Genomic DNA, 14448 nt, shown 5'->3' with positions numbered 1-14448 from the left:
AGTAGTTCACGCCCAAAATGACTTTTTCCCCCCCTCTATTGATTACTCATGCGGCGTCATGCCATAGAGACTTGAGTTCAATAATATTTTTTGTTTTTCGTCGCATTCCTAAAAGACAATAATTTGATTACGATTAATTTACCTCCATTGATTCCGGATGGTGACCCAAATGCATTTGGGTGACCATCCGCAATCAAAGGGGTAAATTTAGTATAATCACATTTTTATCTTAGGAACGCGACAAATACAAAAAGATATTGAACTCAAGTCTTGGCATGAGTAATCAATAGAAAAAGTCATTTAGGGGGTGAACTACTCCTTTAACTTGGTCATGTAACACTGCATATATTCATGATCCATTATGTCAGTCACAAAAGGGCAGAGAATCATATCAGCACCATGGACAGCTACCGCCACCCAGACTAGGACATTCACTTAGTTCTCAATCAATCTCAATCATGTTGTCAATGTCAATGTCTCAATCAGTTTCCCTACTAATAACCACAAAGGTAACAATGAAAAAAGTCTGAGTGTGTCAGTAGGCTTTATTGCATATATTTTCAAGTATCCATACAGTATTTCCACCTCTGTATACAACTACTTTTAGCTAAGCAAAATAAAATATTAAACAATCTCAAACTTACAATTTCTTTTTTTCAGGAGGTTAGGAGGGGGAACATTTTAGTTGTCATTGTATTTCATTCATGATTAGCCTTTTCCTCTCAAACATTTTATTACAAAGAAATACAAAATATAAGCCTGGTTTACACATATAGAGAGCAGGTATCACTTGTAGGAATTAGCTTTATGTTTGGGCAGGAAGTTGAAATTCCCTGGTACAGGTCCAAGCAGCATCTCACTGGAAAGAAGGGTAAAGGGTGAAACTGGTTACAGTGATGTCCATCTAGTACACCTCTAAGTTGAGCTGCTGTGAAGTGGCCAGTGTAAAACTATTGTAATAAGGAAGTATGTGAGTGTTTGTCTTTGTTTAAACAGTATTTAGTGTTACATCTTAACATTTAAAAAAAGACCAATCGTTAGGCTCAATTACATTACCATTCAAGATTTTACTGTGGATTCATATTATCATTACCTTATCTTGATCCAGTCCCCAACATGTTGACTAGCCATCAGAGACTCTAGGTAATCCCTGCCCATGTAGAAGGGAGGTCGCTCGTTGATCTTCTGAGGCACCCGTTCCAAAAGCCCCACGGGTATGTATCTAAGCATAAGATAGTAAGAGACAGAGAAATCGTGTGATGGTCTCAGGCTATAGTATAGAGGGTATGCATCATATGCCACTCATCTAGACTGAGTGGCAAAGACTCCTCCTCACTCCTACTGACTCCTCATGATGATGATGTCATGTGCATACTCTCTATAGATGACTAGAGGATTCTCAAGTCACATTAGCAATACTTTGCACACCAAGACAATTGTATTTGAACTTTATTTGATGGATAGGTCATCATGGCTAGAGAGTCGTCTGACAGTGTAGTATCTGTCAAAAGTCAATCACTATACAGAAACGGTTTAATAATAAAACTCATTGCTGCAAAAAAAGAATTCATTAACAACCGACCTGCACATAAAGGAAAGCCACTCCAAGAGGAAGGTGCGGGTCTTCTCCAGGCCTTGTGTGTCTGAACCCCAGTGTTCCAGGCCATAGTTAGTGAAATCCCTGAGGACGTCCATTCGCTCACTGGATGATATGTCCCAGTCCCGCCTCTCCTTGATCTCAGTAAAGATCCAGGGCTTGATGAGTGCACCCCTATGGAAGATGACAGAAACATTTGATTCCACATCCAGTTTCAACTTGGGACTACATTTATATTCCAGTTTTGAGTCAGTTTAACAAGTACATAATGTCATGTTTTGGCCATTTGTTAATTATGAGCTATTCTGGCATGATTTGACATATTATTTAGTTTACGAATTTGTCCCGAAGATGACATGACAAGAACCAATTCGCTGATAACTGAGTATTCATAAAGTTGCAATATAAATGGTATTATTATTATTATGATACAATACATAGTAGTTATTAATGGCCAATATTAATAATAATGTGATTGACCCAGTCTATACCAATGATTTATACAAATGTTATATAATTGACATTAAATACTGTACTTTACAATAATATTACCAATGCATGAAGAAATTAAACTTGTACCAACCTCGCTATCATTATGCCAGATACTCCAGTTTCTCTCGCTTTCATGGCATCTTCATAGGACAAAACATCTCCATTCCCTAGAACAACAAATAACAGTTAAGTACAAAGACGGGAAATCAAAACATTGACCAGTTTCTATTTCAACAGAATATTACAGATATATACAGTATTTATAGCTACACAATCTAGACATGTACCAAAAAGTGGAAGAGGGCTGGCCAGTTTGGAACAGGTGCTGATATAGTCCCAGTCAGCTAACTTTGTGTAGCGCTGCTCCCTGGATCGGCCATGCAGCTGGAAAAACAAAACATTGTTACATTATTGTGACATCCTCACCTGTAAGAGGTACCCCTGTGAATGAATTTAGATTAATATAATGTGCTATTGAAAATCATTATCCCTCTACAAGTCTACATACAGCTTATCTCATCTCACAGTACAGCAACAAAGTCAATTACCAATGATAAGATTGATGATGGAATCTTTCACTTCTGCCACTTAGGGTTAGGCCTAACCGATGGGGTCTGATGCCAATTCGGATTCTGGCAGTTTGAAGTTATTATGTGTTTAAATAGGAAGGGTCTAATGAAATGAACAGACTATTGAATCTAGCTACTTAAAAACTGTCTGGGTGCACAAAAGTCTGAGTTGAAGTTAAAATGACCCCTTTAACCACTTAACCTCTTGAACCCCAGGATCCCTATTCAGGGGGGAACAAACATTCACTAAAAATAGCAGATCTACAAGTTTGCGTTGTGACCTGTTGAGACAGTGTAGAGTAGACAGAAAAGAGCAGTCCAGGTACAGTTGCAACTCAGGTCTGTTTTACTACAAATAGAGGGTTTAAGCGGTCCTATAATAGGGGGGTTTAAGCCCTATTCAAATATTTCTAAAAACCCATTTACCCAAATAATGGCCCATATACCGGTATATCAGCCAGACCGAAATATTGGTTGAGTTCTAGAAGGAACGGGGACACTTGGTTCACTTTAAATACTTTAAATAAGTATTAAGGTGAAAAAGACAAACAATACACACTGTGTCTCAGCTTTTAGGTTTTCTCTGAAGAATGTCAGAAACTTTAGTTTTTTGTTCAACAAAATCAAGATGTTTGTATAATAAAGAGATTCTGCCTAGGATAGAAATGATCACAGCAAATAGCTGCTTTAATACTATAAGAGGCCTACCGTGATCATGGACACACCCCATTTCTTCATCTCTGGTATGAGTTTATGAGCCACGTTACACTTCTCCTGAACACCAGTACGGATCTTGACAGTCAAAGGCACATCAAGGACCTTAGGGTAAGAAAGCATGTTGTCAGCTGACCACAAAATAAATACCGCAGACAGAGAGAGACAAACTACGAGAAATCTGTAAATTAAATGTAATAAATCTGAAATATATCTGTTATGTAAATGTTTACCTGGGCAGAAAATATAATAATAATATTAATAGTAATAATAATAATAATAATAAAAGGGTGCCTTACGTAGTTCATTCCTCTGACGATTTGTTCAAACTTCTTTGTCCGTGTCATCAGACCACATCCTCCACCCTACAGGGGAAAACAACATGTCATAACTCAAATATCAGCCACTGAGATTTCAGCTATTATTGTCTAAGCCAGGTGTCTTCAAGGTTTTCGGGCCAAGGACCCCTTAGTTGAGAGAGAGATGAAGCAGGGACCCCCACAACCTTTTCAGAGATTCCATATAGTTTCATCGTTTGACAGCACAATTATCAGTGTATTTTGGATTCATGTCAATTTGTGTTTTCAGATATTTAACCAATACTTACTAAACTTGTCCTTTCACTCTGTACTTAGTCTTCTCTTTTTCCCTTCTACAACAAAGCTCTTTGCTAAAAATAGCAAATATTTTTGGCTAAAGTTCTCAGAATATGGACACTAGGGTTCAAGTGGTTAATATAAAAAAGGAGGAAAAAAACTTTATATCATTCAAATATTTGGACAACCCCTTGTATTAACTCTGAGGACCTCCTGGGGGTCCCGGACCCCCTGTTGAAGACCCCTGGTCTAAGCAACAACACCAAGCACCAAATCTTTGACTTTTACCTTTTTGTAGACGAGATCAATGGGACAGCCAGAGTTAATGTCCACAAAGTCTACATCAGCATTGTTGTTGATTAGCTCTGCACACCTTGTCATTGTGTCTGGGAAGCAGCCCTCCACCTAGGGCACACAATTCAGGTTATATAGAGCACTGGTTCCCAAACAACAATTTTATTTTTCTAGTTTAAAAAATATATTTATTCCAAAAGATTTTCCAAACCCCCAAAAATCAAATTTGTTTAGAAATGTAAAATAAATTATACATTTTAAAACAAAAAAACGAACCCAACTAAGAATGCTGTAAAAAAAAAAAAAAAGTAAAGTAAAAAAAAAATAAGTAGTAAATTAAAATTAAGAAGTAGTGAAAATAGCCGATCTACAAGCTCACAACATGGCGCTTTTCACTGCGTTGTGTGCTTGTAGATCAGATCTGCTATTTTCACTAGTTTGGGTAAACGTCTAATTTCTCTTTTGGGTCTAGAGCTAAAATGTTTGGGAACCACGATATAGAGCCTCTACTCCATTTACCTTCTAGCCAGGAAAACATTTCCATTCAATAAATAAAACATGATTTTTTTAATTTATTTTTTTACCAAGAAAGTAAATTGGAACTCAAGAGAAACATGATGTATATTATTTTCCATAGTATGCCTGTGTCTTTTCCTCAGGAAAGACTACATTTTCCTTTGTCATTGTGAAATAAATATGCACCTGTTGTTTACTATTCTATGGATACGTATACCATAAACATTATTTGACAGTTCTAAAGAGTTTCAGACAGTGACAAACCCTGAAATGATCCCACCTGAACACCGAAGACATCCTCACTTTCATGCCTCTTTAGAAGGGCCCACTCAGATGCCTGTCCCTGTAGTAGGTTGGTGCACATGGCCATCTCTCCACAGGTGATGTCAGCACCAAAACGTTTGCAAATGCGACGAAAAGGTAGATTTCCACACTATGGGATACAGAGAAAATGATTGAACCCTATTTTAGGCATAAATCAAGTTGTTAATATACTGAATTCTGTTCTATCCATTTGATAAATCATCAAGCTATAATATTACTATTTTACAGTCTGGAAAAAAAGAAACAGCCATCACCTTCATAACCTATAATAGCTGAAATCTAAAATATGTTAATATATATCGACTTATATATTACCTGAATGAGTAAAAAGTAGTACTTACTGTTGTTAGAGGAGCAAGATAGAGCTTGTCTTGAAAATCCACCTTGAGGAAAGTGTTAAATAGATTTACTGTAATCGATAAAGACAATATGCTACATGCATAAATTACAAAGTAAAAAAGAAACATTGATTAATGTTTAATGGATGTTGAGGTGGGTGAAAAATACCTGCTTCTTTTCACAGGTCCGCAACTTGATAACGTCCTCATCTGTCAAGGGGCCAATAGTCTTGACCTGTGTATTCTGGCAGCCCTGTGATTGGTAAAAAAGGAAACCATTGTTGCATTATGCCTGACGACACCAACATATTGACATCTTAATCAGCTCACCTGTTTGTTATTGTTTTATTGGCGAATTTGGGAAATGTAATTTTTGTTTTTGGAATGGTTGTTTGTTTAACTATGAAGTCTTTAAGACGGCACATTTTGTTTCTAGAGCCTGGAGTAGAAGACAGTCTCAGCTTTTCAAATAGTAGCTTGATTGTTAAAGTTGGTTATTTGTTTGATCCTTGTTTGTGTGAATTGTTATGTTGGTGAATTGTTTGTCAAATGAAATGTAAAAGTGAGTCCATATGGGCTGGGCTTCCTTGGAAGCAATACTTTAATAAAGAAAAAAGATCTATAAATCAAATCAATCCCCCCCACCCCCCCAAAAAAAAGAAGATGTAACGGCTTTAAACCATACCTCCATTTCTGGTGCAGTTGTTGCATGTAGTTCCTCACCAGCAGGACTCTGAGTGGACATTTCAACTTTACAAGTATTACCTGAGTGTGATAAAGCATTGAAGTATCAGTAGTGTCAACTTATACCGTATATATATGGCCATGTCTACCTTATTTATCCTTTACACCAGCATTTGTTCTACGTTATATGAAATAAGAATTGATGTGTCTCATGAAATATTTCATACCATGCTGCTTTCCCTGATTGCTGTCATTGGCAATCGTTTTGAGGTACGCCTCTGACTTCTTGAAGGAGACCGTACGCTTCCTGAGTCGATTCTTGAGGTCTTTATCCAAGGTGTTCTTCACTGGAGTCGTGCCTTCACAAGCCTTAACGCGTTCTTCGTTCACCATGTTTTTGAAATCCGGTGAAGTGTGTGCCTTGGCGAAGCGGCAGGCCAGACCATAGAAGCACTTTCCATAGGTGTTGTAGAGGTAGCAACTTTCACCGATGTCAGCAGGCTTGACAGCCAAGTATTTCGCGATGTCATGGAAAAATTTGCATTTGTCTCCATATGAGCAAATTCCTCGTTCCTAAATTGATATACAATACAAAATAAATTACTAAAATTATGAGAAAATCAGTCATCACTGGTTTAAAGGCTTGATAAACACTGTTTCACACTGTGTCCAGTGTCCACGCACCAAAAATATCCAATCTACAAGCTCCCAAAGCATCATGTCACGACAGTGATTGTAGATTGGCTATTTTCTGTGTGCAAACAAGTATAAATCACTCTTAATGATTTGGGTTTTATACCTGAATGACTGATGTACACAGTCGTTTGTCATCATAGCTGTTAGGTTTCATGTGAGGTCTTGATTTATTCTGTCCCCGGATTCGTTTGCTATCCGTATTTCCCACCTTAACTCCATCATCGGCACTGAGTTTGAGTTTTTTCACGTCTGGTTCCCCTGTTGTCTCCTTAGATTCTTCATCTTCACCGACCTCCTTTCCTCCTTTAGGGCCCTGCCCATTAGAATCTACATATTCATAGAATTTTTCTTTGGTTGTTATGAATCTGCAAGCATAAGAACAATTATAGTCACATTACCACATCAGCATAGCTGCATGTCATGCAGTTAAAAACTCACAACAAAGATTAGGACAGTTAGCATCAGTTTTTGTTGTACAGTAGAATAGTTACATGATAAGACTTTCTCTGTAAATAAGTCGATGTCAACTATTGTAGCTGCAAATCTTTGCTCTTTGTGGTTACCATACTCACTCATTTTTAATGACAGCTATGCCTTTTGCAACCCCATCAGTCTTGCTAACATCTTCTTCAGACGTTTTCTCTACGCCCTCGTCGTCTTTCTCCATTTTAATATCAGCTATGCTTTTTGCAACCTCATCAGTCCTGCTATCTTCTTCAGAAGTTTTCTCCACACCCTCGCTGTCTTTCTCCATTCCTCCTTCTGAAATATCAGAAAATAAAAGGTAGGCCTATCCTTCTGTTTTTAACATGATGTATTATAAATGTACGTAATGTGCTGAGTGCATGTCATTCCAAATTTGTGACACAGAAACATAAAACCTAATATATTAATTATTTGGCATTCGACTGTCAAGGTGGGTCTATTAAAGGCAGTGTGGTGTGTACTTCATCCATTACAACATACATACTTAAGTTCTCACTTTCAGACACAATGACATTGACATCATCTGAATTCCAAGCTAATAGAAACTAGTAAGACCTTTCTTTTCCTGGAAGGTTAGTAATACTAACTTCTATTTCAGCATGCTGCTAACTTAACATGCTGAAACAGAAGCCATCTCTGAGACAGAGAAGTAAAGATATATCTTGACATTTCGCAATTACACATAATTAAGTCATATTAGCATATGTTGTACGATGAAAAGTATATATTTCTGTATTCAAACACTGGGATCATGATCATATAAACAACCGTCCTGGATTGCATGTAGCAACATGTTGAAGGCTATATTCATAATAACTACCATAAGTACACGTTAACTGTATGTGTTCATGGGCAGACTGAGATTGTCTGATTTAAGGTAACTTTATTGTTGCTTTAATGTTAGTTTGTTAATGTACTGTGTCCACTGACGACGGGTCACCACGTTAGCTCATAAGCTTCTTCTTGTAAATGAGCCAATGTTAGCGTTTGAATGACATTTTGTAGACCAAAGAACAATCTAAACAACACATTGGATGTCTGCTTTTCAAAACACTTATGATAGACCATGTGGAATATAATGTATTCCTTATAAATACCTGGATGTTCGGGGAAATTAGTTTACCACAGCGTGAGGTTGTGCTTGCGCAACTGTTAGAATTGTCCGTGTGGCACCATGTGTACCAAACATTGGTTCCACACGGGAGAGAACAGCGACGCTTGAGTTCTTGTTCTGAATGATGTAAAATAAATCTCTGCTAAACCCTATGACTAGGATAGCCAAACATCAGAATACCAACAGAAGTAAATTATAAGCCTATTTTCCCTCTACCATGGTATGGAAAATAATTAATGGAATTAAGAGTAGACATATTAATATGTTGTAGGACATGTCTTATTTGGCTACTGCATGGCTAAAAACCTAGAGGATGAGAAGGGAAAGTCTGGTGATGCGAGGTTAGATGAGAAGCACTAGAGGAAATACTGAAACACATTATTTTACTTCATCATTCAATTATCAATTAATCATATACATATTGAAATTATTTAAATGAAGTCATTTAAAGGAAACAGAAACAGTGTTTAAGTGCACATGTTTTAATGTCAATCCATCCCTTATGTCATAACTGGAGGCAAAACATGCCACATTATCTTGCATAGTCCAACATTCACTCATCTGGTGAAGCAGTAAGTCTTTCTATCTTTGCATCAAATCGCTTTCGACTCAGGTCCAAGATGTTAATGCCATTCCTTTCAAAGTCATACCCCAACCTTTGCAACTCTGCTATTCGCTCTGTAATATTCTTTGTGCTGAATTCTAGAACTCTGGGCTTCGCCACTATTTGCTTCAATGTAATTCCTCCTTCTAGTAGACAATCCAGTTTGGAGTTCAATGTATTCGACCCAATGAACAGCACCATTGGATAGGTGAGTACAAGCCTTTTAACATCGGTTTTCTGACCACCATGCAAGAGCATCTTCTGCTTAAGGCTTTCAAAGTTATTTGTGAGATACTCATTGGAGAGGTCCAGGATTTCGGCCCCAGCACCTTGCAGCAGAGCTAGAAGTTCAGAGCTGCTAAGCTTGAGAGAGGTTTTAATGTTGTCAATGTTTGTCTTGACTCTCTTTGTGCTTCGGATGAGAATGTAGACATTCCTGGATATGACGGTTTTAGCAAAACGCGCTGGATCCTCCCCACCGAGTTCAGAACAAACATCCTCCAGGAGCTCCACCATCTGCTTGTTGAGGCTCACAGTGTTGGAGAAGGTCCGTGGCGCAGTGGTCAGTAGCCGGTGAAGGGCTTTGGAGTCAAGTCCAAGTGAGGTCAGAAATTGGATATTGCTTTCCAAATTCTTGTTGTCGCTGCAGCGGAAGAAGGCCTCAGGAGAGCGATCCAAGACACGTATAATCTCCTCGTCACTGTCGAAGAAACTTCGCCACAGAGCCCACTGCTCCTCCATGTGCCTGTCTGAGCGAGTGATGGAGCGGGGATAGCGAGATATGATGCTGGCGATCACATTTCTGCTGGCACCTTTGCCCTGCAGGAACCGAGCGACACCTTGCTCATTAGTAAAGGATCTCCGGAGTATCGCAGGCTGTCGCTGTCGTACCTTTTTCAAATCCACCCCCATGATGTTCAGGTTCTCAAGTAGAGATTTGTTCTCTGACCCAGCCACAGACTTTGGCGTACTCTTTTTGGGAGTTATAGTGGCGTTCTCAAGCAGAGATTTGTTCTCCAGTCCCACCTCAGACTCTGTCTCACTGTTATTGGGAGTTACAGTGCAAAGCCCATGAAGGCAGGGGGAGGTTAGCTGTACTGGAAGGTGGCCAAAGATACACTTCAATGCCAATGCTCGAGGAACATGTAGGAATGTCCTAAGTCTAAGTGATGCTGCCATTTTCAATGAGCAGGCCCGTCACAGCCACGGCAATGAGCTGTGGGAGAAAATGACAATCGAATGAATAAAAACAACAGCCATACAGAACTGGAAATCACATGTAACACACAGTTGGATACAGGATAGGTGGGCACTAACTAGGATAGGTGGGCACTAGGGATATCTGGGCTGGGAATCTCGAGGTAAAATTGGTATTTTATTAAACATCATGTGAACATCATGTACATCAGTTTACCATGAGAAATGCCACAGCTTGTCTCCGTGTAGACGTGTGTGTACACCTTTTTACAGTCTATGGGTTGGTTCCCTTGACACACCACTGTGACATCACCTATCCCCAGAATCCCTTTTATGCCCATATATGAAGATCACTGGCCAGATGGCCAAGACATGGCCCATATCTATGTGGCTAGGGATCTCCATGTACAGTAGGCCTATGGTCATAACAAGGGATTGCATGTTGTGATGTCATGGGAACCTGTGGTGAAACCTTCTAGCGTCAACTTCAGTTCAAGTGGAAGATGTTGCTACACCGTTTCATCTTCCTAATGGTAAACCCGGTGGTAATAACAATAGCCTAATAATGATAAAGATGAACATAAACACTGCACTCACTCACCTCATATGTCTGATTTCACCCTATGGTTTCACCCGGTTTCACCTCACATGATCCAAGAACCCCATGGATGGAAGGAACTGAGAAACTGTCCCAGACAGAGTGTGTGTGCCACAAAGTAAACGAACACTACAACCCCACACTATATTCCAAGACTTATATTTAGCGCCCTCTATTGCTGTGGAGTTTGAAAAAACCTTTCTGTTTCATCCCACTAGATGGCAGTACAGCACTTCAAGTCAAGCTTCAAGTTCAAGGCATAGGTCTACTAAATGTTGGAAGAAATACCGGTAGATCAGAGATCATCACATTATAGACATAGAGATAGATTCAGATAAATATAGGCAGCAACTGAGACTACAATATATGAATAGTGAGGGTTATTTTGGGGAGAATTTGAACGTATATATGCATGGGTTATTTAACTTCCTTCACTGTGAATAATTGTATTGTTCTTGCATATCCTACATCAAGAAGCCCTGGACAACATGAAGATAAATGATCATTGCATACAGAGAGCTACATTATATCTCAAATAGAGATAGATATGATATGATATAGACATATAGTGACTATAGTGCATCCATAAATAATACGTTTTATACCTGGTGTAAATTGATGGATCTGCGAGTAATAATCCATATACAGTCTGTTCATTTCACCAGCCCTATAGCCCTTTATGTGAAGTTGTGCCATTATTAAGCTATCATACCAAGTCTTGTTTTGGACAACGAGCAGTAAATGTTGCTTATGTTTTATTAATGTACTTCTTCTCAGTGTCTCAATTGCCAGCTGACTATTGCCTGCATAACTGCTGTGTTTGTCACAGAGGTCGCAAGCTGGCACACAAAACAGAAACTCTTCACTGATGAGCCCCTGCCCATACTCATACATATTTTATCACAGCACTGTACAATCTTCAAATGGACTTTACTTGCTTGCATTGCTGTTAACACAGTTCCTTGTATCTAGAATGAATGAGAATATGAATATTAACCTCTTATTTTCTTTTATTCTAAATAAATACACTCCCTTGTCCTCTATAAACATGGGACTGTTAAATGTCTATATGCAAGTATTTGTTTGTTTCCTTCACAAATCACAACTACTATTATTAACATGTTTCTGTATTTCTTTTTTTTTTACCTATTCTGCTATTTAAATCTCTGTTCAGTAATTTTCTTTGGTTTGATTTTCAAATGTTGACCTAAAAATTCACTCCAGAGCATGCAGGCAGGCTCCATTAGCTTAGTGCATACATGGGCAACTGGCGGCCCGGGGGCCACATGCGGCCCCCAACTTCACTTAATGCGGCCCGCAGGTTGATACCGGAATACTGATATATTATACATTTCTGCTTTAATTCTATAGTATATAACTAAATGCGTTTGAAATTAAATCAAAATTTTACATTTCAGGATTCCAATTAAAAAATAACAAAAAATAATTCAGGATTCCAATTCAAAAGAAGCAAAAATAGCCAATCTACAAGCTTGCGCTGCAATGCGTTTTGAGCTTGTAGATCTGCTATTTTTGCTTCTTTTGTATGAGATACTAGAATGACAAAGTAGGACGTAGCAATATGCAATGTGGCCCTCTGGAGTGAAGGTGGAAATATAGTGGCCCTCGCCATCATCAAAGTTGCCCACCCCTGGCTTAGTGGTAAGAAATGTCAGCACTGTGCATGTGGGTTCAAATCCAGGGTAGCACAGGAAAGTTACATAGTTCAACATTAAATGTGTAAAGTTCTATGGTAGCAATATGTCCTTTAACATGATCTGGAAGAACCAATCAATAAAGAAGCAGATACCTGAGCATCGCTTATCAAGTCTATACTTCATCTGACATCTCTTGTTTAGAGTTATGGGGTAATAATGGGTATGTTGCGTAATGCAGGCCAAAATGGGGATCCTTGAAATAAAAATAAAGAGAAAGTTTGAGAACTGTGACTGGCCACTGCATGCTTGTCACAGATCTCCATATGTTGACATTATATGGGTGAAATTGTGTCCTGGTCCATCTGTTGCGTTCTTATGGTAGAGCTGCTGGGGAGTCTGACACAGTACTCCTTTGGTGCATCAATAATTCAAGAGCCTAAACTTTCAGATGGCCAGCAGTTCCTATTGAAGCAGCTGTACAAGCAACAAGTATTCATAGGTGAGCTCAAACTGGTAAGGATGTCAAAGAGAAGATGGGTGGAATTCAAGATCTGTCAGACCATAAGCTGTTCGGCTCCAGTCTCCAGAAGACACAGGCCGTCCTCTCCTGCTGCTGCTGCTTCAACCGGTATGTTTCAAAATAACTTCATAAGGCATTTTGGTACAAGTCAAGTAGGCCTATGTGGTATGTTATGCATGTAACTTTTTTTTCTTTCTTTTTCCATTTTTTGTTGAGAATATGACATTTTAGACAATCTACAAGCTCTGAAAGAATTGGAAATGTTTATGCCTGGTCCCAATGGGGGTTTAACTATTTGCAAATTAAGTTCTAATATTTAGGCTATGTTAGCCTTACATTAATCTTCTCCTGTAGTAGCTTCTGCTTTGATGACGTCTATGGCATAGACGTCATCAAAGCAGAAGCTACTACAGGAGAAGATTAATGTAAGGCTAAAGGCCCATTCCCACTGGGCCAGATAACAGATATCTGGAGATATTTCTCCAGATATTTGTCCATGCAAAGTGGATGGTAGATACAGATAAAAGAAAAGTCTACCACAGATATTTGCCACAGATACTTTTATCTGTGGCAAATATATTTTTTATCTGTATCTACCATCCACTTTGCATGGAAACATATCTGGAGAAATATCTCCAGATATCTGTTATCTGGCCCAGTGGGAATGGGCCTTAAGGCTATGTAGGCCTATAAGCTGTCTGTGTTGGAAACCACTGTGACTGTTGAATATATGAAGCAATATGAAATACTTTGTAATGAGGCCTTCCTCTCTCCTCTCCTCTCCTCTCCTCTTGGTACTCCAATTCTGAATGAGTGTGTTGTGTGACTGTGTTATTACACTTTTTTTGAAGTGTCATCTGTGTTCAAGTGTTCCTGATCCTTGACTGCAGGTTCATCACTTCTTCTGCCTACCAGATGGATGGATAGATTTATGGATTCTGTCAATCATAATAATGCTATGCTGAAAAATTAAATAAAAACCACACTAAGCTGTACAAACACATTGACAAACGCCATAGGAAAACAAAGGCCAGATCATTGATGAATGAAGTTCTGTTTGACATTCCGAGAAGGCGTGGCTAAAAGCGGCACCTAGGATACGTCATCACAGCCAGTCTGTCTCGTGTTTACGTGGAAAACATGGCGGCAGAGTCCAGAGCGTTCCAAGGAGCTAGCTCCTAGTAATGCGACACTGTCGCTCTGTTTTGCTGGTCCCGCTCATCGAATTGGAAGTCAGGCGTCCGGTGGTTTCGTCGCTAACATCTGGGACTATTATCTGCCGTTTCGTATGAAGCCATTCCCCTCTTGTCTCAGCCACAGGGACAACGGCAATGGAAGACGAGGAGAGGCAAAAGAAGCTGGAGGCCGGCAAAGCAAAGGTATGGAAGACCTTGAGTTCTCTACATCTCTACATGTACATTTCCATGTGTGTGAAAACTTGTGTTGCAGAG

The 14448-nt window shown here is 39.1% G+C and overlaps 3 protein-coding genes across 6 annotated transcripts in view; 1 reads left to right on the top strand and 2 right to left on the bottom strand.

The window, feature by feature from the left end:
* Positions 1-665: 665 nt before the first annotated feature.
* Positions 666-8450, bottom strand: dus3l (dihydrouridine synthase 3-like). The gene is made up of 16 exons (XM_080735044.1): positions 8404-8450; positions 7393-7582; positions 6924-7185; positions 6352-6697; positions 6126-6205; positions 5610-5693; positions 5444-5485; positions 5059-5211; positions 4257-4373; positions 3672-3737; positions 3367-3477; positions 2377-2473; positions 2181-2256; positions 1583-1771; positions 1094-1222; positions 666-859 (listed from the first exon to the last, which is right to left on the bottom strand). Exons 2-16 carry the CDS (start codon positions 7572-7574, stop codon positions 787-789), a joined length of 2007 nt encoding a protein of 668 aa, XP_080591170.1. The 5' UTR covers positions 7575-7582; positions 8404-8450; the 3' UTR covers positions 666-786.
* A 523-nt stretch (positions 8451-8973) lies between these two features.
* mterf1 (mitochondrial transcription termination factor 1) lies at positions 8974-10203 on the bottom strand (the record flags this gene model as incomplete). The annotated part of the gene is made up of 1 exon (XM_080735379.1): positions 8974-10203. The coding sequence occupies one exon, from the start codon at positions 10201-10203 to the stop codon at positions 8974-8976; it is 1230 nt and encodes a 409-aa protein (XP_080591505.1).
* A 3941-nt stretch (positions 10204-14144) lies between these two features.
* Positions 14145-14448, top strand: part of akap9 (A kinase (PRKA) anchor protein 9) — a 102043-nt gene continuing 101739 nt past the window's right edge. For all 4 annotated transcript variants that reach the window (XM_080734459.1, XM_080734458.1, XM_080734457.1 and 1 more), the window contains exon 1: positions 14145-14376. In XM_080734459.1, coding sequence (XP_080590585.1) covers positions 14329-14376 — 48 coding nt within the window. In that variant the 5' untranslated portion in view covers positions 14145-14328. The remainder of the gene's footprint in view (positions 14377-14448) is intronic.

The sequence above is a fragment of the Nannobrachium achirus genome (genome assembly GCF_963921795.1).
Source record: "Nannobrachium achirus genome assembly, chromosome: 10".
NCBI classification, from domain to species: Eukaryota; Metazoa; Chordata; class Actinopteri; order Myctophiformes; family Myctophidae; genus Nannobrachium; species Nannobrachium achirus.
The sequence above is the reverse complement of the archived record's forward strand: the minus strand, read 5'-3'. Positions and strand labels throughout refer to the sequence as shown.

Bases quoted from the DNA above. Each gene is read 5' to 3' on its own strand.
- dus3l (XM_080735044.1), bottom strand. From the start codon at position 7,574: ATGGAGAAAGACAGCGAGGGTGTGGAGAAAACTTCTGAAGAAGATAGC. The intron at 5,486-5,609 runs GTATTTTTCACC...ACTTTCCTCAAG, and splicing joins GGACCTGTGAAAAGAAGCAG to GTGGATTTTCAAGACAAGCT. The intron at 5,212-5,443 runs GTAAGTACTACT...TGTATCCCATAG, and splicing joins ATCTTGCTCCTCTAACAACA to TGTGGAAATCTACCTTTTCG.